The 20,393-nt window shown below is 40.7% G+C and overlaps 1 protein-coding gene and 4 non-coding genes across 9 annotated transcripts; all 5 read right to left on the bottom strand.

The window, feature by feature from the left end:
- Positions 1-8,480: 8,480 nt before the first annotated feature.
- On the bottom strand, positions 8,481-19,049 carry ncl (nucleolin). 5 transcript variants are annotated; one of them, XM_031307236.2, is made up of 16 exons: positions 18,840-19,049; positions 17,704-17,802; positions 17,353-17,464; positions 16,685-16,784; positions 16,010-16,047; positions 14,959-15,093; positions 14,635-14,718; positions 14,331-14,454; positions 13,800-13,936; positions 13,213-13,339; positions 12,132-12,268; positions 10,961-11,090; positions 10,482-10,621; positions 10,072-10,198; positions 9,482-9,771; positions 8,481-9,257 (listed from the first exon to the last, which is right to left on the bottom strand). In XM_031307236.2, exons 1-16 carry the CDS (start codon positions 18,855-18,857, stop codon positions 9,193-9,195), a joined length of 1,863 nt encoding a protein of 620 aa, XP_031163096.1. In that variant the 5' UTR covers positions 18,858-19,049; the 3' UTR covers positions 8,481-9,192. The 5 variants fall into 5 exon arrangements, with proteins under 5 accessions (XP_031163096.1, XP_031163094.1, XP_035863168.1 ...); XM_031307234.2 differs by having other exon boundaries at positions 16,010-16,246; positions 16,671-16,784; positions 18,840-19,048; XM_036007275.1 differs by having other exon boundaries at positions 14,959-14,961; positions 16,010-16,246; positions 16,671-16,784; positions 18,840-19,048.
- On the bottom strand, positions 10,718-10,851 carry LOC116055500. Its single transcript, XR_004106303.1, has one exon. It is a non-coding gene; the product is annotated as a small nucleolar RNA SNORA75 (small nucleolar RNA).
- On the bottom strand, positions 11,275-11,409 carry LOC116055513. The gene has a single exon (XR_004106315.1). It is a non-coding gene; the product is annotated as a small nucleolar RNA SNORA57 (small nucleolar RNA).
- On the bottom strand, positions 13,528-13,664 carry LOC116055512. Its single transcript, XR_004106314.1, has one exon. It is a non-coding gene; the product is annotated as a small nucleolar RNA SNORA57 (small nucleolar RNA).
- On the bottom strand, positions 16,362-16,496 carry LOC116055501. Its single transcript, XR_004106304.1, has one exon. It is a non-coding gene; the product is annotated as a small nucleolar RNA SNORA57 (small nucleolar RNA).
- Positions 19,050-20,393: the final 1,344 nt, after the last annotated feature.

Raw genomic sequence — 20,393 nt, 5'->3', positions numbered from 1 at the left:
TGTTTGAAAGATGTGGAATATAATGATTTAATATTTGTAGTTAATTTTAAGATGATGCTAAATGGGATTGCTGGCTTCAATTTGGATGACACACGCACACATTACACAGGACATATATTAATCTTACAGTGAAGCTATGTGACGGAGGAGTGATCGGAATGAAAATAAGAGCTGATACAAAAAGAGACGTTTCTATTGTTCAGGTCTAACATCAGGAATCGCCAGCAGTCTGAACAGGAGGAATGCTGCAGGACACACACACACACACACACACACACACACACACACACACACACACACACACACACACATACAGACGCAAAAAAGGAGGTGTTAATTGTCAGCTAACATGATGTCATGATGGACTAACTGACAAACTGATGGACTCTGATAACTGATAAGGCCTCAACACCAAGACAAGATTCTGGCACACCCTCGATAGTCCTACTTCTAGCTTGAAAACCGTAACTCCTATCACTTAATGTTTAATACTATGAGAGATATAACACCCTGCTGAACATCCTGTGAAAGAATGGTGTGTGTTGTGTAAGAAATGTGAGGACAGTAGCTGTCCAAAAAGGGCCTGTTTATCTTTTTCTCTTGGTATTTCTGGTATGATTTAGTACAGGAGGCAGTGCAGCAGTTGGTGGACATGGCTTCACTTGGAAGCTCACTGTGCCTCATGTGAAAGTCAGAATTGCCTCCCTAAGAACATTGTTAGAAAGGGCACACTATTCCCTACATTTTGATGTAAAAGTAATGTATGAAGAGTTAAAACTATGGATAGTATCGCAAGGTAAAGATAATTTTGCTTCTGCCTCTTTCCACTCTGTCAGTTGTGCCCTGCCCTCTGAGTCTAAGCATTCCATCCCATACACACCAATGTAAAAATGACAGAAAGGCATTTTTTCTAAGCCTCGAAGAAGACTGAATATTTTAAAAGGTAGCAATGGGATTTTAAAGTTGAATACCAACCCTGAATGTATGAAAGATGTGGAACGTTTTAAAGTTTGAATGGAGTTTCTATGTATGAATGAGTAGCTAGCAGTTGAAAATGTATGAAAATGTGTCAACTTTGAACATTCAGTCCATCCGCTTTAATGGGGCAAAAATGCCGGCTAAACGTTGAATATTTCGGAAATTATGAATGTTGATGAATATAATAAATAGTAGCAATCAATTCTGAATCGAGCTGAATGTTTTGACGTTTGAATGTAGTTTCTATGTTGGAAAATGTGGAAGGAGTTAATGTGCAAAATAAGTGGTGGAAGAATAAGAATAAATATGTAGAATAACATAGTTGTGAATGCCTTCAACATTCACACCAACTAGAGAATGCAATTTCTGAAGAATTTGCGGTGTGAATGCTGTATGTTGAAAGGCTGACGCTACACTGGATTGCTGACTTGAATTGTGTAAGAAGGTGAAGTAGTGAGAATAGTTGAAAAAGTGGTAATGGGTTTAATTAGCATGAATGTCTTTGAAAAGTTGAATAATACCAATAATGTTTGAAAGATATGGAATATAATGATTTAATATTTATAGTTAATTTTAAGATGATGCTAAATGGGATTGCTGGCTTCAATTTGGATAAAGAAGCAGTTAAAGGAGAATGAATGAGTTTGAAAGTGGTAAATATGTCAGATTAGGGAATCTCAATCAACTGACACAGACACACACATACAAATGCGCACACACACACACACACACACACACACACACACACACACACACACACACACACACACACACACACACACACACACACACACACACAGGACAGCTTGGCCCCGTTTGGTCTCAGGGGCCAAAAAACACCCTTTTTGGGAAAAGCTTCTGGCCGAATGATGTAATTGTGAATATTAAGGTACTGCAGCTACATAAGTGGTTTATTAAAAGATTCTGGGGATTGTTGCCTTTTTGCTGTCAAATATCACCCTCAACATACCCCAAAAGACAAAAAAATGTCTAGACCTTAGTGGTCCCCTAATACTGTATCTGAAGTCTCTTTTATATAGACCTTAGTGGTCCCCTAATACTGTATCTGAAGTCTCTTTTATATAGACCTTAGTGGTCCCCTAATACTGTATCTGAAGTCTCTTTCCCGAAATTCAGCCTAGGTGCAGAATTACAGCCACTAGAGCCAGTCCCACAATGACCGTCAATTTCCACTGGATGCGGAATGTCTGCGGAATGTCTCTGGAACGTCGACGGAGTCATTAGGTTTCCATTAAAGTCAATGTGTGTATTTCCACTGACTGCGGAACGTCTGAGTACCTACTCCGTCCCAGCTCTGGCGGTCCACAGCACTCCAGAGCAGATACGCAGAGCTTCTATTTTTGCCGGATGCCGGAGAGCTCCGCAGCAATTCAGCACACGGCAGATTGTGCGGGACAGGAAGTCGAGCACAGAAACAAAATAAAAATCTGGTTAATTTAGTAGTAAAGTAAAATACACCGTGCTCACGGCGGATCATATTTCCCTGCACTACACCTTGAAAACACAGCACAGAGTTGTTGCCCCTCTACTCCTCTGGATGGAAACAAACTGTTGTTGGTTTTGTGGTTCCTCGTGACTACAGCTGTCAGTCATGGCCGCAGCTGTGCCGCAACAAATCCCGGACCTAGTGGGTATTGACGGACGGCGGAGCACGCAGCCGTTCCGCAGCGGAGCCGGTCCGCAGACGTTCCGCATCCAGTGGAAATTGCCGGTGAGCTTTCCTTAGGATGTGCCATTTCTGTGTCTGTAGCTATTGAGGAGGTGAGATGGGGCAAGGTGGAGGGTGGGGGTGTGGCCTTGACCAACTGCCACTTTGCTTGTTTGCAAGCCATGATATCTCTTTCTCATGGGTGGGCCAAATTCTCTGGGCGGGCAAAGCAGAGAAAGGGGAGGTAACCTTTCCCCTTATGACATCATAAAGGGAAGATTCCTGATTGGCCCATCTGAGCTTTCATTTTCTCAAAGGCAGAGCAGGATACCCAGGGCTCGGTTTACACCTATCACCATTTCTAGCCACTGGGGGACCATAGGCAGGCTGGAGTGAAATTTTCATGCCATGGGACCTTTAAGATATTGTTCATGTGGCCAGGATTGCTAAGTTGGTAGAGCGGGTGCACATATACAGAGGTTCATGCCTCGACGCAGAAGGTCCGGGGTTCGAGTCCGACTTGGGACAATTTCCTGCATGTCTTTCCCCTCTCTCTCCCTCTTTCATTGCTTTCCTATCATTAAAGGCAGAAATGCCCAAAAAATAATCTTAAAAAAAAAAGATATTGTTCATATGCAAAAAAATATGCTTAATCCCATATGGAATGGTAATGCCTGAAAGTTCTGTTTTCTCCAATTTAAGGTACAGTGGAGAACTTTGGTTATACCAGCTATAATCCTCTAGCTAGAAAGGTCATGTTGGACTTAAATTGAAGCTTATAAACTTGGGAAGTTTTTCATGTACATTTGAGGCAGTGATATCTATAATAAAATGCTTGAAAATGATCACTTTTGATGACAGTTTGTCAGGTGGACAGACATTTCTTTGTCTTTTGGGGTATGTTGAGGGTGATATTTGACAGCAAAAAGGCAACAAGCCCCAGAATCTATTTCAGCTAGTTCCCCCTATGTGTCAGGATACACCATGCAAAATCTTAGGGTTATATGACCATTTATGTAGCTGCAGTACCTTAATATTCACAATTACATCATTCCGCCAGAAGCTTTTCCCAAAAAGGGTTTTTTTTGGCCCATGAGACCAAACGGGGCCGAGTTGGGGGTGGTCGTTATCAACTTGTGATGGCCCAAGGTATAAGATAATTAGTGAATATAATAATAATAATTAGCAAGCAAAAAGCAAAAAACATCCTGAGGAGTGGACCTGGCTCCTGGTCTAAGGGTAGAGACATGACCAACTGCAGTTAAAGGTTGCCATGACGACTCCTGTCTCTCTTCTTCTCCTGGTATTTCTGGTATAATTTAGTACAGGAGGCAGTGCGGCAGTTGGTGGAGATGGCTTCACTTGGAAGCTCATCGTGCCTTGTGTGAAAGTCAGATTACCTCCCTAAGGACATTGTTAGAAAGGGCACAATATTCCCTACATTTTGATGTAAAAGTAATGTATGAAGAGTTAAAACTGTGGATGGTATTGCAAGGTAAAGAGAATTTTGCTTCTGCCTCTTTTCACTCTGTCAGTTGGGCCCTGCCCTCTAAGTCTGAGCATTCCATCCCATACACACCAATGTAAAAATGGCAGAAGACTGAATATTTTAAAAAGTACTGATGGGATTTGAAAGTTGAATACCAAACCTGAATGTATGAAAGATGTGGAACGTTTTAAAGTTTGAATGGAGTTACTCTGTGAATGTATGAATGAGTGATGAACTTTGAACATTCAGTCCATCCGCTTTAATGGGGCAAAATTGCCTGCTAAACGTTGAATATTTCGGAAATTATGAATGTTATGAATATTATAAATAGACACGCACCATTCTGAATCGAGCTGAACATTTTGATGTTTGAATGTAGTTTCTATGTTGAAAAATGTGGAAGGAGTTAATGTGCAAAAATCTGGCGGAAGAATAAGAATAAAAATGTAGAATAACATAGTTATTGTGAAATTTGGGGTGTGAAACGCCTTCAGCATTCACACCAATAAGTATGCAGGATAATAATCATTCTGCCAATTGCTGCTATTGCAGCACATCGGCACACTGAATAAAGAAAATAAACAACTTAAAGAAAAACACTGGCTTTGTGGCTGGAAGAAGTCACGTATGAACTACCAGCCAAAACTGACTATCATCTAGTGTAAATGTCCCACTCCAGTGATAGTTGACTGTATGAACCCCACACCCAGCTTTCCAACCTGCCTGCAGCAGACCAGGAGCTGCATATTTGTTGACACTAATTGGAGGAAGCTTTTGATGTCAGCATGGCCAATGGGGTCGGCTGGAAGGGGCTACAGGCTTTCACACTAGCCCTCTATTTTCTTCAAAGGCCTCTGGAGTATCATCATCGGCATGGCTAAAGATGGGAATGTTGTTGCTTAGGCTTAAATTAAAAAGAACATTCCTCAACCTACAGGCTGCTGGCTATAGCCTCTCTATCAGCTCAGGCATCACAGAACATCTCATACAGCATGATGAGCCAGTTATTACAAATCATGTGTACTGTGAATTACATTACTGCTGATCACTTAACGGAATATAGTGTTCCAGATCACCAAATGTGACTTTACATCCAATATTATCAATAGTTTGATGGATGGAGGATCACACAAATATTCAAACAAGCCAAATTTTGTCCTGTAGAGAAACACATGACAACAAATCTGCTGTCTGGAGGATATGACAAAAAAACAAAAGAAAACACTTACATTATCCCTAAGCAATCATTTGGAAAAAAATGGATTTAGGCTAAATAATCACTATTACCATTAGGAGAGAATGGTGTATGAGAAATGGGGGAATAAGAGGCTAAGTAAAAACATTAATTACAAATGAATAATAAGGTTGTGTCCAATGTACAGTATAATGCTGGGAAACAAACATATACCTCTATGCTGCGGTTACAGAAATAATTTTGCATTTTAGGAAATACACTAATTCTCTTTCTTGCCAAGAGTTAGATGAGAGGATCAATGCCAGTCTGGGTGGTAGTAGCTTAGTCCGTGGGGACTTGGCTTGGGAACCGGAGGGTTGCCAGTTCAAGTCCCCAAACGGAGTTGCCAATTCAATTCCTGGGCACTGCACCCCCAACTGCTTGGGGTGCCTGTCCATGGGCAGCCCCCTCGCTCTGACATCTTTTCATTTAATGCATGTTTATAGGTCCTGTTTGCATGTTTTTCAGGCCTGTGTGTAATCTGTATAATAAAGTCTTAAATCTGCATACTTTAATAAAGTAGGTATTTAATACTTAATCAAGTATGTCTACTTATTCTGTCTTTATGCTAAATATGAAGCTACAGCTTAGCTTAGCACAAAGACTGGAAATGACCCATGACTCTTATAAGAATAGTTTTGGGAAACACAATTTGTTTTCTTGCTGAGAGTTAGATAACAAGAATGATACCTATTTCTAAAATAAATATGTAGCTGGAGCCAGCAGCTGGTTAGTTTAGCTTAACAAAAAGACTGGAGGCAGCTAGCCTGGGTCTGTCCGAAGGTATAGTCTGCAAAATACTGCGTGACAACCAGCAGTTTATCTGCATGGCGAGAGGCCATAAGATGTCAATACAAAAAATATGTGTGTGTAATACAGTGTGTACACAGTAAACATAGGACACTGTGGTTCACGTCAACATACAGTATATCTATAACTCAGACATGTAAATGAACGTGTACATGTGATTTCCTCAAACCAAAACTATCCAGCACAACAAAGGAACTACATCTTACCGGTCATTGGTGAAAACTGATCTTACCATTGGTGCATAATGAAATATTAGGAATATAAACATCGGTTTTCATGTTATTCCACGATAAAACAAAGCACACAATAATGTCTTCTCTATTACATACATCCCAGAAATGTGAAGATAAATTATTATTTGTATGCTCACTCAGCAGATAAGGAGAGTGTAGTGCCCGACTCTCCATATCACACTGGAAAAGAGGCCAAGACAATGCGACTTCATAGTGCATCTGTGCTATAGGACACCATGTACTTGACAAAGATCCATTGTGAAGAGGACTCTGAGCTGTATTCTCCCATTTAAAGAGGGTCCTATTTAGATCACACTAAACAAATGAGATAAAGTATCAGTCCTTGTCCTCTCTCCTCTTCACAAAGCCCCATTGACTCAGCGTCAAAGCTTTATTAAAAGATGCTTATGGCTTGGCATTAGTGGGTAAAAATCACAGCACTCTCACCTACCTTAAACATTTTGTCCTATAACTTTCTATATTATGCTGAAAAAAATAAAATACTTTTCATAGAGCTTCTTCCTTCTATAACTATTCTTAGAAATATTAGAACTCGATGCTGGCTGGCTTGCAGCTAGATACGAAAGCCTATTCTATTGTAAACTCTACTGCGACTGAGGCTGAATGTTGAATAGGAAAACAAACAAGAGAAATAATATACCAATATGACAGTGAGCTGAACTGAAAAAAACAGCAGGTGAACTCAGAGATAGAAAAGAAAGCACACAGGTCATTCTAGACGGCTGACATAACGCCACAGAGAAAAGCTAGTGTGACCTCTGTCACTGTTCAAGGCAGGGGGGCAACAAATCTCTAAATGGAGGTATTCAGTGGTGCCATCATCATCAGGGCCTCCAGCCCAGGCACCTTCAGGAACAAAGATCCCTGTTGAGCTACCAGGGCCAAGGGATGACAGCATACTGCTGTCCCCTGTCTGGTAGTGTCACTGACAAGAGAGACCTGCCCAGCAGCTCAGGGTCACTGTTAAAGTCACACTGAGTCCCATTGCCATTGCGAGATCAGGAATTTAAGATTAAGATTTTACAGTAAGACCTGTTTTCACCATCTATGCTTATCTCCCTGTACATTTGTTCTTGGCACGGTGTAAGTATACCTAAAGTACAGCTACTAACCGCAGTTAAATACCATGAATGCCTAAGCATACATGAACCATAAAGCTTATTCTGATTTTTAAAATGCTGATAGGGTTGTACCAAAATCTTGATTGTTTTCAGCAGTTTTATAGCTCTCTCAGCCAAGTCTCAAAGGTATCACCAAAGCACTGGATATATCAACAATGGCATACAAATAAGAGTTTCTAAAGCCTCTCAATTTCCATTCAATAGGAGTCTCCACAATGTATATGTCATCTGCTTTACTTTTGCACCTAAAGGGTTTTAACCACCGGAATTTACAGTGAATAAAGTGATAGAGCTCCCTTGCATGCTTGATGGTTTTAGAGTTTAACAACTCTGAGGGCAGTTTAGGTCAAGATAGTAGCCTTCAGTTTAGGGAAAGTACCACTAACAATGTCCAATTCAGCATCACTTGATTACTCAGGAGGCAGTTTCCCCATTTAAAGAACACTGACCTTAGTCTGAGCTGTCATTACACCAAAAGGTTACCTGACAGACACTGCCACCTTGTGGAATAAATGAGCTCATCATCCAGCTATTTCCTGCACATAACAGTAGACCTACGTTTTTTTAGGCTTACAAATATGACCTTCCATCCATTTATGTATACATCATAAACAGCAGGTTTCAAATAATCTGTCCATTCCCATTTATGTCAGCTGGGTTGAACATTTTTTATAAACACCTAACTTAATGCAATACAACAGCACCATAAAATCATTCTCCATAATTACTAGAGTAGAACCAACAATTGTCAGTCCTGACAAATGCTTCAAGTTTCACAAAGTTAGAATTTATTGCAGGGATGTTGTATTGCATAAGATTTAGTTAGCTGTAGCGGCTGCCATTCTGACAAGCATTTCAAGCCTCTGGGAAGCTGCCGATACTTATTCAATGCTTCAGATTTACACGGGTGCAATTAGGACAGAAATTTAAAAATCACCACCTACAAGGTTTTATTTAATCACGTGAAAATCTTAAGATTCTCAGATGGGGAAAAAAAAAATGTCAATGCACTACAAATATTTTATGTTACATAGAGAAGAGGTACGTCATCCTCTGTGACACTGACACGGACTGTGCCCCACCAAAACAAACATGACAGAACATCTTTGCCATTTCCATAACATCCAACTCTTGGAGCACTGACTCAAATCATCCATCTATCAAAATATGTTTTGCACATTACAGTAAAACTTGGCAGCTAAAGCAAACTAAATGACAAAGTAAAAACAAAAAAAAAAATCATATGGATACAAGTGTATTTTTTTTTTTACAAAAAGGTAAAATGAAATCATACAAACTGTTTAAATTTACACAATGTATCTGACATAGACAAGCGTATTTTATTACAGCAAACTTGTTTGCCAGACCCGTTCCATTTTACTCCTTCGGAAAAGCAAGTAAACTAATGAGGGACAGGTTCGCATTTGGGACATTCAGTACTCACAAAGCACTTCAGCTGAGAAGGTCAAAAGTACCATTCTGGCACACAAGGATGGGGAAGGTTTGAGGGCTCTAAATAAAGGGCTAAAATGCCCATTAACAGTTAAATATATATCAATGACGCTTTCTGGAATGTCCAAAAGCTCTGAAAAGTGATGAAACCAGAGTCCATTCAAAAAGTAAAATAGACTAAGGATTTAGTCATCAAACTTGATTTTCTTCCCCTGGGGTTTGGCTCCAAATCCACCGCCACCTCTTCCACCTAAAATAAAAACAAAGGCAAATTAGTTCACTGGCCAGCATCTTTAAGTTAAACTCAAAATATTAAGTTAAGTTGGCCAACATCAGCTCCTTAACTTTTGCCAAGATATTGATTGACATTTTCTGATTATGAGAACTATGAAACCTCAGATTGCTTATATTGCTTTTCCCCACGTTTCAACACCTAAACTTTAGCTGCTCAGACATTAGCCGGTGTTTGATTACCTCCAAAGCCACCACGTCCGCGTCCACCTCCACGGGGGCCTCCCCTCCCTCTGCCACCACCTCGGCCGCCAAATCCACCTCCAAAACCGCCGCCAAAACCGCCACGACCACCTCTGCCACCGCCACGGCCGCCAAATCCACCACCACCGCCTCGACCTCCACGGAAGCCGCCTTCACCCTTGGGCTTGGCGTAGTCCAGGGTCACCTTGCTGCCATCGATCTCGCCGTCCTCCATGGCCTCCTTGGCTGCCTTGCAGTCGTCCTCGTTGTGAAAGTCCACAAAGCCAAAGCTGCCGGGGAAGGCGGAATTAAAGGGCTCAGTTATACTTCACTAAAATGGTAACATGGAGACTAATTGATTTGGCATTAGAACAGGAATTCCTACCAACATAGCTAAAATTACACATTGCGATTGGTTTAAATAATCAGATCAAATTGGAAAACTGATTTATACTTCCTAAGAAAGTAGTAATGCATTTCACAATACTTTAAGTTCAGGTCGCCCATATTGTGTTGTTTCACATAAGACATGAGGTGCTCACGAAAAGATTGAACAGCCACAGAAAATATTTAAAATTCTACAAACTTACCCTTTTGATGACCCCGTTTCTCTGTCTGTGACTATCCTGGCTGCTGCAGCGCCCTCAAACGCATCCTTGAGGGTCTGGTCTGTTGTGTCCTCAGAGAGACCCTTGACGAAGAGGGTTTTTGTTGGACCTGATAGCAAAAAGTTTTTTTATTTTTTTTATTATTACAGCTGGTTTAGATTTGATCCACTACACTGATCATCTGGACAAATACTTCAAGCTCAAGCGTCATGCACAGACCAGATCAAGACTTGACTATCTTTTATTGTCATCGTCAGTTTCAGGGGGTCAGATTTTCACCACATCTGGCCATGGTGACAAACTTTCATGCTACCACTTTCTTTAAATCGATTTGGGATAATAATCAACCAGACCACATTTTAAATGTGCCTTGATAAAGTTTGCAGACCTACCAGAGTTTCCTCTGCCCCCGTCCCTGCCACTGTTCTGGCTGTACTCCAGTCGGATCGACCGGCCTTCAATATCTGTGTTGTTGAGGTTTTCCAGAGCGTCCTTGGCATCATCTGTACTCTCAAACTCTACAAAAGCAAAACTAAGGAAAACATGTATAACATTAGTAAAAGGTAAACACTTAAAAATAAATACAAAATGCTGGGGGAGGGTTTAGTGGTAAGATTCCTCAATTTATACTTGTTGCACAACAGACATAGGCAACACCCATATGAGAGTAGAGTGAGCTTGTTCTAACTGTACATTGACTCTGCTTCTCGTGCGAATCCATGCATAATCATGGGTAAGATTAAGAGGAGCTCATGAGAAGGTGTAGCAGTTTAAGATGTAATTCTAGTTTTAAGGATGAAAAATGACATGCCATAGAAAGATAGTAAATCCTCCTTGGACCCATCAACACAGCATCATTACAGACACTTACCCTTTAGGTCTGCCATCTCTCTGTGGAATCCTAATGGAGACTGCCTTCTCAAATGTGGATTGCAGGGCTTCCTCTGTGGCAGTGAAGGCCAGATTATTCACCACCAGTGTTTTACTGGCTGCTCCTGACGCTACAGGGATGAAAAGAAATCAGACCGGTGAGAAAGTTTTTTTTATTAAAATAAAAAAGTTTAGACTGCCAAAGTTGGGACTCCTCTAGACCCAACACACACCAGAGAATCATTAAGTTCAGCAAGAAGGTAAGTGCAAGGCAATTCATTTTGAGAAACTCCCTAAAAAAGCCATAAAAGACAAGAATGTCACAGCGATTGAGGATAGAACCGGCAGACATTAAACACACCGGTACCGAAGACATAGCGCTGCATTTACTTTTCCTCCGTACATTACACACATGAGTACTGGATAAACATGCATGCCAAGAAATGGAGGGTGTGTGGCAATTTTCTTAGAATGTAAAGGGAAGAAATTTTAACCTGCCAAAGTTGACTGCTTGGAACATCCCAGTTTTTACTTTCCTTAACATACATAGATAGCGAGACCGGTAAGACAAGGATGGAGAGGCATTTTCTTTGATCTAATTATAATTTGATGTAATAAATGATTTGCATCATAACCGGCCACAAAGAAAGGCAGCTTCCCCTTTTAATTAAGATACATAACCACAGTGACATGTGAATACATGTACAACATGGTATAGAGCTTTATTATAGTTAAAATAATCCATATATTAAGTTATTAGTCTTGATTTGAAGCAAATAATTAACATTTCAACGTTTTAATTTAATTAACGTTTCAATGACACAAAAACACATTGGAGTCAATTATCAAGCTGCGTGTTTACCACTACAATAGGAGCACAAATAAACATATATGGAGCAATGCAGTAATCATTAGCATAGAGGGCTAACTATGTTCCTGCAGGAGCTGCTTCATAGTCAACCCCTTAAAATAAATACATTTTAAAAATAAAATCTCACCCACACTTCAGTCATGCCCTGCTTCCGATTCTCTACTATAAAACCTAACATTCTGCTATAATCACAGAATAACTTTTATAATATAAATTGCATACAAACTACCACTTTACTTAAGTCTCATACAGTTTAAATACCAATGCTAGCTTCATAGCTTTACAAGATTTAAGGAATTACCTGCCACCATGGCCCCTTTCTGGCTCTTATCTCCAACATAGTCGACCATGATGGACCGCCCCTGTACGTCGGCTCCCTGAGCCTCCTCCAGCATCTTCTCCGCTTCAGCTTCAGTTTTGAACTCGATGTAGGCAATGCTGTCAAAAGGAGAAAAGAGTTTATTTGTCTAGAACAAGTATAGTGTAGCCCCAAACCAACCCAAGTTCTGGTCAACTGTATATTAATAGCAGGTTTGAGTACTAGGAAACAAAAAACTAGACACGTGAATGCTACAACTACAGCCTAAAAGGTATGGACACGCTGAGCCGATAATCGGCCGTTGGACAGTCTGGCGAGGTCAGTGACTCGAGTCTGTTCGGTGTGTTCCGTGCCGTTGTCCGTCCGAGGGGCCGTCAGCCTTTATTTTGGCCGATTTTACATGTATAATCGGCGGGGCAGGCACTGCTGGACTTAAATGACCCATCTGATTGGTTGAGTGCTAATCTGGAAACGGGGAGCGGAATGAGCGTGGCTAGAGTCCCAAAATCTGACGAAAACCTTTTAAACTGACCTTTGTTGATCTGAAATGAAGACAGATTCAGCAACTGCATGGCCTATTTCGCTCTTAAAATGTTTTCAGAAACACGTTTCGGTGAACTATTTTAGTACAATATAAGATCGTATTCTGAACAAGCCGCCATGACAGTCTGTCTTTGAATTTCCGGAGAAACCAGACCCACGTGACGCATTCATCCAATCAGCTGCCTGTTTTCATTTTTGGGCGACAATACAGATTAGCGTCGCCTGCTGTTATGGAGACTTATTGCGTCTCGTCGCTTTGGTGTGTTCCCAAGGCACTTTTTTGACCAATTTGGGGAGACTGATCAGTCCAACTGTCTTTTCTGCCAACATTTGGCCGTCGGCTCTGTGTGTCCACACCTTAAGGGTAAGTCAGTTTCCTACACTGTTCAGGATTTTTCCATCCAAGGTTAGCTTGTAGGGTTCACATGGCACTCTTGTGTTCATTTTCTCTAGCAACATCATCTGGACTAAGAAAATAAGCCAACAACTACTTCTCTATTTAATGCTGGCTTGTTCTTACCCCCTGTTTGAACCATTCTGGCCTGGAGGTAACCTGACGTCAACTGCATCTTCAAAGACTTCCTTCAGGTCATCAGCCGTCGCAGAGAAGGGAAGGTTTTTCACAAACAGTGTCCGTGCATCCCGCTCTGTGGGATAAATGTCAACGTCAATATTGGGACTACCTTTTTTTTGCAATCTTCTGAGAAATTTTTAGACTGCCAAAGTTAGGACTCATCTAGACCCAACACACACCAGAGAAACATTAATTTCAGCAAGAAGGTAAGTGCATGGACAATTCATTTTGAGAACTCGCACTATAAGCCATTAAAGGCAAGAATGTCACAGCGATTGAGGATAGAACCGGCAGACATTAAACACACCGGTACCGAAGACATAGCGCTGCATTTACTTTTCCTCCGTACATTACACACATGAGTACTTGATAACCACATGCATGCCAAGAAATGGAGGGTGTGCGAGTATTTTCTTAGAATGCAAAAAGGCAGACATTTTAAACTGCCAAAGTTGACTGCTTGGAACATTCCAGTTTACTGTCCTTAACATACACTCCGATAGCAGCCTTTTATTATTATTTTTTTTTTTTACCTTTCTTGCCCTCCTGTGAGCTGTCTTTGCTTCGGGCCCTGTCCAACTTCAACTCCTGACCCATGACCTTCTTGCCATTGAGCTCCAGTGCCTTCTGCATGTCTTCCTCAGATGCAAAATCCACATAACCAAATTTCCTGTTGAAGCAAGTCATGCAAGAACCATTAGACATTCCAGTTTCAAGATAGAAAAGATTCCCAGAACTTGCTTAAAGCCAGGTTAAAAGCAATGTATTGGGTTGCATCAACATATCAATTTAATTTTTTTGGGGTGGGGGATACATTGTGAAGTCTGCCAAATTAAAAATGTCTACCAAAAGCTAACTACTAACACAAGGGTCAATTTAGAGTATTCAAAATGTAATAGATAAAACAACTCTTAAGCCAACGTTCTTAGATGACGTCCAGCAGTAATACTAGATTTTTTACCAGTTTAGGTATTCCACAAACACCTCTGTGCATTACAAACAAGTACTGACTGACAGTATGTACGACGATGGGGCTAAGATTTGTTTGGCAATTGATCGCTTACTTGGATCCACCCAATCGGACATCAGCGACCTCAAGGCTGTTCTTGGAGAAGAATTTCCTCAGGCCTTCCTTGATTTCTTCAAAGTCTTTGTTGGAGTTCAAGTTTCCAATAAATAGACAGAATCCTGGTGAATGGGAAAGTACATTTTCATTTAGTTACATTTTGTGTGCCATTTGTTGAAATTAATTTAGCCAGGCAGATTCAGAATAATAAAGGTGACATCACACATCAGTATTAAGTCCCTTGTTGATCATCATAATGAAATATGTTGAAATTTGATTGACTGTCAGTGGATTATTCCTACCGTCCCCTTCTGCCTTTGCTTTCTTGGCAGCAGGTGTGTCCTTCTTGCCCTCTGCCTTCCTCTTTGCAGGGGTCACTGGGGCTTCTGTAAAGACAAGAGTGTTGCAAAATCTTAAATTCAATGACATTGATTCAGCCAAGACAGAGGAAGAAAGTCTGTAACAGGCAGATGGTGTTAAACTGTACTAAAGGGTTAACAAATAATCTTTCAGTTATGTTGATTTCATTTAAGAAGACGCTGTATTAAGTGTAGGTTTCCATTTGCCCTTATCAATATGGCAACTTTAGCCTGGTTTTTGCAGCCTTTCGTGTCACCAAAACTCACCCTCTTCCTCCTCCTCATCATCGTCGTCGTCGTCGTCTTCATCATCATCATCATCAGATTCTTCCTTGGCCTTGACCATGCCGGCTTTCTTTGCCTTTGCTGGAGCAGGGGTGGTGTCCATCTCCTCTTCAGAATCTGGAGAACCACAATTATTGTTGTTAAAAGTTCTATAAGTCATTGTGACCAAATTAAAACAACTGACAACCTGCATCAGATCCATATAAAGGTGACATCACACAAAATCAGTATTAAGTCCCTTGTTGATCATCATGTACTCTATTGGCATTTTTCCAGTACATGGTACCTGCTCGACTCGCCTCTACTCGCCACACTGTGCGTGCGTTTTCCATTGCAGATTTTAGTACCGCCTCAGCGTGGCTGGTCTTTATGCCGTATCGATGCACACACCAGCGCACAAGTATAAACATCAGGCCACTTGAGTTTGTTTTACAGTTCTGTGGAGGCTCCACGCAGAGCTTTCGGCGTAGCCTATGTAAAAGTGGCCTGATGTTTATACTTGTGCGCTGGTGTGTGCGTGGAGTCGGCCATGTGTGTGTGTGTGTGTACGTAGGCTACGGCGAAAGCTCTGCCTGGAGCCTCCGCAGAACTGTAAACAAGTGGTGCCGCAGTAAACTACTGTGACCTAACGCGACACACACACAACGTCGAAGGTGTGTTGCCAGAAGACACATTTTGTTTCAAATTAAGCTGGAGGCAGCAAAAAAAAAAAAAAACAGCTGGCTAAACAGTTTAAAAATAGCGGGTTTGTTCAGGACACCCCCGTCTGTCGCTTTCACGTCACCTTTTCGGATCGCCTCAGCTCGCTTGGAACCTCGACTGAGGAGGTACTAAAAAAAGTACCCGTTAGCAGGTACCAGGTACTTTTTTTCGTAATGGAAAACCAAAAAAGGCGAGTCGAGTCGAGCTGGTACCATGTAATGGAAAAGCGCCATAAGACTGCAGCTCACAAGTCAGTAACTCCAACAGTATCATCAATATAAAAAGATACACTACAAATAAAAGATTAAAGTAATCAACAGTTTGTTCTAACCATCTTCATCATCATCGTCGTCGTCGTCATCATCATCAGACTCCTCTTTGGCAGCCTTTGCAGCTGGTTTGGCAGCTGGTTTAGCTGGAGTAGTCTTTTTGGGAGGTGGGGCCTCTTCCTCTGAGTCATCATCCTCATCAGAAGACTCCTTTGCAGGTTTAGCCTTCACTGGGGGCTTGGCAGCTGGTTTAGCTGCAGTAGCCTTCTTGGGTGGTGGGGTCTCTTCTTCAGATTCATCTAGATATAATACAAACATGAGAATCATGAATTTTAGCAAAAAGGGTAAGTGCATGATAATGTATTGAGAAAATCTGCAGGAGTGAAACCCCTTTTAGACCGAGCCAAAACCCAAGAATGTAACAGCGATTGAGGATAGAACCGGCAGACATTAAACACACCGGTACCGAAGACATAGCGCTGCATTTACTTTTCCTCCGTACATTACACACATGAGTACTGGATAAACATGCATGCCAAGAAATGGAGGGTGTGTGGCAATTTTCTTTAAATGTAATAGTATGCGAGTTGGAATTATTTAATCTAATTCTATGACCAACGGTTACTTTAACATAGCACAAAAAACAAACAAACTTAAAAGCCACTGTACAAAACACAATATATTTTCCTCCTGAAATTAGCAATGTAATGCTGTAGGTCCTACCGTCGTCTTCATCATCAGACTCCTCCGCCTTTGCAGGAGCTGCTTTGGCTGGTGCAGGTTTAGCCTTTGCAGGGGTCTTTTTTGGTGGGGGGGTCTCCTCTTCAGACTCCTCCTCTGTAGAGTGATTGACAAAGCACAATAGTTAACTAAAATCCAAGACAACGCAGGAAGTCCACATTTGTAGCGAGTGTGAATGTGTCCAAATACACCTTTATAGTATTTACTGTGGCAAATGAACAATAGGCTAAGGAATATTGGAGCAAATAGTGTGTTGACCAATACTGTGTACAGACACATGGCCATTGCTTTCAAGTTAAAATCTCAACAAATCACTGGAACTAATTGACAGTATTTCATGTTACATGAGACAAACATTATTTAAACTTCTAAATGATTTATGGTCTTGCATCACAAGGTTATAACTTAGGGAATCACCATTTCCCATACATTTGGATGGCCCACCCAAAAAGGGTAATTTGCACGTTTTATTTATTTTGTCTATAGAAACAACTACCCCCATCACAAACCAGCTTATGAATGCAATAACATTTGTAACCGATACACAGAGTGCTTCAAAGGAAGATTGTGCAATACAATCAGAAGCTCCTAAATGGACCTTGTGGTTAGACTTTTGTAGGTTCTTACATCCAATTAATATGATGTGCTGAATATTATTACTTACCAGAATCGTCATCATCATCCTCACTTTCTGCTTTTTTGGCAGCAGCACCATTTTTAACGACTGGTGTAGCTTTTGCTGGTGTGGCTTTCTTCACCACTTTAGGGGGAGGAGTCTGTAATATAAAAAAATATATACAAATATTTAAAAATTACATTTTTTATTTAGGTGTTAAGAAAGATCCTTTAATAATTTATATTGACTTAATCTCTCAAAATCTTGACTTGGTAACTCTGAATATTGACTAAGAATCCCAAAGTAATGAGAAACTTTAAAATATGGACTTAGAATCTAAATATATTGACTTGATTAAGACTTCAACAAACATAATACAATACAAAAAATATACAATACCTCCTCCTCATCACTGCTGTCCTCTTCACTAGATTCCTCCTCCACTTCTTTGGGGGGTGGAGGGGCTTTTTTCTTCTGTGTTGCTTGCTTGCTTGCTGCCTGCAAGGATAAAATGTAAAAAAAACACTTAAAAACTTTGCTGAGTCAAAGCACAGGTTTCGCTACAGAATTATAAAAAAAAGTCAGGGGTATGGTACTCTGGGTCTCCTGCTTCAGCACGCTTAGCAACATTGGGGTTTAAACACCATGGGGTACTTTAAAGTTAACCCACATCGCCACCAAAAATGATGATTTAATTACTGTACTAAATACAATCATTTTCGTGGGTTAAACATGAGCCACGTTTAGTGTCTGGGCGGTAATCTGGTTTCTCGGTTTTGGTTGTTCACCGCGTGTCTCCGAGCAGGCGCACAAACCACGTGGAGCTAAGGAGGTCGGGCTGCTAGCATGTTGGCTACATTTAGCAGTTTGTAGACGCGGTTCTAAACGCATGCTGAGCAGATAAAGAAGACGGCTGTAGGAAGAAGGGCGACCAACTTTAATGTAAACTGTTAACCTCAGTTAAAGAAAACTCGGTATATTATGCCAACAACTATTAAATAAACTCCGGCTTTGCATTTGATCTTTTAACCACCATGCTAACAATTTACTACACGTTAACGTAAAAATATAGTAAATGTCATGTCTTCAAAATAGTTCATTAGTAAATGTTGGTATTAGTTGGCAAACGTGTGTGGCCATTATTTGATCCGTCTTCTATGCATCGCTAAACTCCATGCTTATCATCGAGAACGCGCATGAATGCCATCTTGAGTAGTCGGTTAAGCGTTAGCAGGCCAGAAAACCAACAGGAAGGCACAAACATGGCCGATCACGAACAAGACAAAACGTTTAATACGTTTTCGATATCACCGTGCATTTTCGACCACTTAGACCCTTTCAGAAACTGTGTAGCTAATTAATGAACATAAAGCATTAGCAGCGAGATATGCGCAGACACATCCCCCCGGTGTCAGTTCCGTTTTTCACACAAACGCAGCAACTTCTTCGTAAAGGCCTCATGCGTAGCACAACACAGCTTTTTATCTCAAACACACACACTTGAAACAATAAAAATTGATGCCACTTGGCCTTACCTTTGCTAGTTTCACCATGGTGCTGTTGTGTGTTTCAATGAAACACAAGTAACTGGACGTTTGGAAACAATTTACGAAATAGCTAACGTATACACGTGGATCAGCCTGCTCTGTGGGACATTGGACAGGAAAGACAGAGGAAACGAAGTCGCGCTCGTTACTCTCCTGCTCTGCGCGTTCACGTCGACCCGCCCACACGACTGTTTCCACCAATCACAAGGTGGAACATTTGCACCGTGCCCGCGCCTCGCCTACATAGTTTTTTTTTTTTTTAATTAACGGTACCTATAAATAAATAAACAAATGAATACACCAAATAAAAACATGAAATGGGTAAACACTTGCTAATTTGTTATTGTCCAAGCGGAATCTTTCGTTTCTGAAGACAGTATGACATGAATTTATTATCTAGGTTATGTGTTGTATGGACACCATAGACTAAATAACAGTCTATGATGGACACACTACCGATCTACTATGGTAGGCTACAGCGCCTCTTTATGTCGCATGCAGCTGTTTAAATGAACCACGTGGTTTGGCCAGTTGCCATCACCGATCAACCACGTGTAGTAGTAAAGCTACTCCTTATTTATACAGTCACTGCTCTCTACCTTCTAAACCCCTCTAGTAGGCTAGCTACCATGACGAACGCTTGCACCAGTTGCATAGAGCGTAGAGTCATGGGTACAGTAGGAGAACCCAACTTGATTAACTCAAGTAGTCTAATTTACAACTTTGAGGTAGCCTACTACTTTAACGAGAAATTAACTAGGCTATTTGCTCTAGGCTACATTGATTTTCCATGAAGTTGCCAGTTACGCCTACCTTGTAGATTAAGATTTTTACTTTTGATACTTTAAGTACATTTTGCTGATAATACTTAGGCCTACAGTTTTACTAAGTAGGTTCTGAAGGCAGGACCTTTACCTGTAGTAGAATATTTTCACACTGTGTCATTGGTACTTTAACTCAAGTAAAGTATCTGAACACTTCCACCACTGAATTTTACATCATAAAATATGATGCATTGTTAAATGTTAGCCTAATCTACTTAACAGTATAAAGTAGATAAAATAGTCCCAGCTCGGCCACCAACAACAATCAAATCTGCTTTTTAATGCATCAGAAATAGAAATAATGTTTGAGTGAATGAGTACTTTTACTTTTGGCAGTTTAAGTAGCCTACATTTTGTTCATAATACTACTATAATACTGTATTTATACTGGTGGTATTAGCGCTTTTACTCCAGCAAAATATCTTAATATGTTCTTCCTTCATTGATAAAAAAAGAAACTAAAGTAAAACAAATATGGGCTACAGAATGGACAGCCACCAAGGCAGGACACATGTTAAAGTAATAGACAAAAGCCTATAAGGTCCATTTAGTCACAGTTCTGGAGCTTGAATGTATCACTCAATCTTCTTCAGCAGATGGTTTGCCCAGTTGTCATAAAATTGAAGATTTTCCATTTTTTAGGACTTGTCATCTAGAGTTGGTTGGCTTAAATGTTGAGATTGAAAGTTCACTCTTGACCAGGGAAACAGCAGTTGAC

Source organism: Sander lucioperca, chromosome 11 (genome assembly GCF_008315115.2).
Source record: "Sander lucioperca isolate FBNREF2018 chromosome 11, SLUC_FBN_1.2, whole genome shotgun sequence".
In the NCBI taxonomy this organism is placed as follows: Eukaryota; Metazoa; Chordata; class Actinopteri; order Perciformes; family Percidae; genus Sander; species Sander lucioperca.
The sequence above is the reverse complement of the archived record's forward strand: the minus strand, read 5'-3'. Positions and strand labels throughout refer to the sequence as shown.

What these genes read in the sequence shown, in the direction of transcription:
- ncl (XM_031307234.2), bottom strand. An exon ending in CGACGATGATGATGAAGATG is followed by an intron (nt 15,094 to 16,009) that starts GTTAGAACAAAC and finishes GTGGTTCTCCAG; the next exon opens with ATTCTGAAGAGGAGATGGAC. An exon ending in TGATGAGGAGGAGGAAGAGG is followed by an intron (nt 14,719 to 14,958) that starts GTGAGTTTTGGT and finishes TTGTCTTTACAG; the next exon opens with AAGCCCCAGTGACCCCTGCA.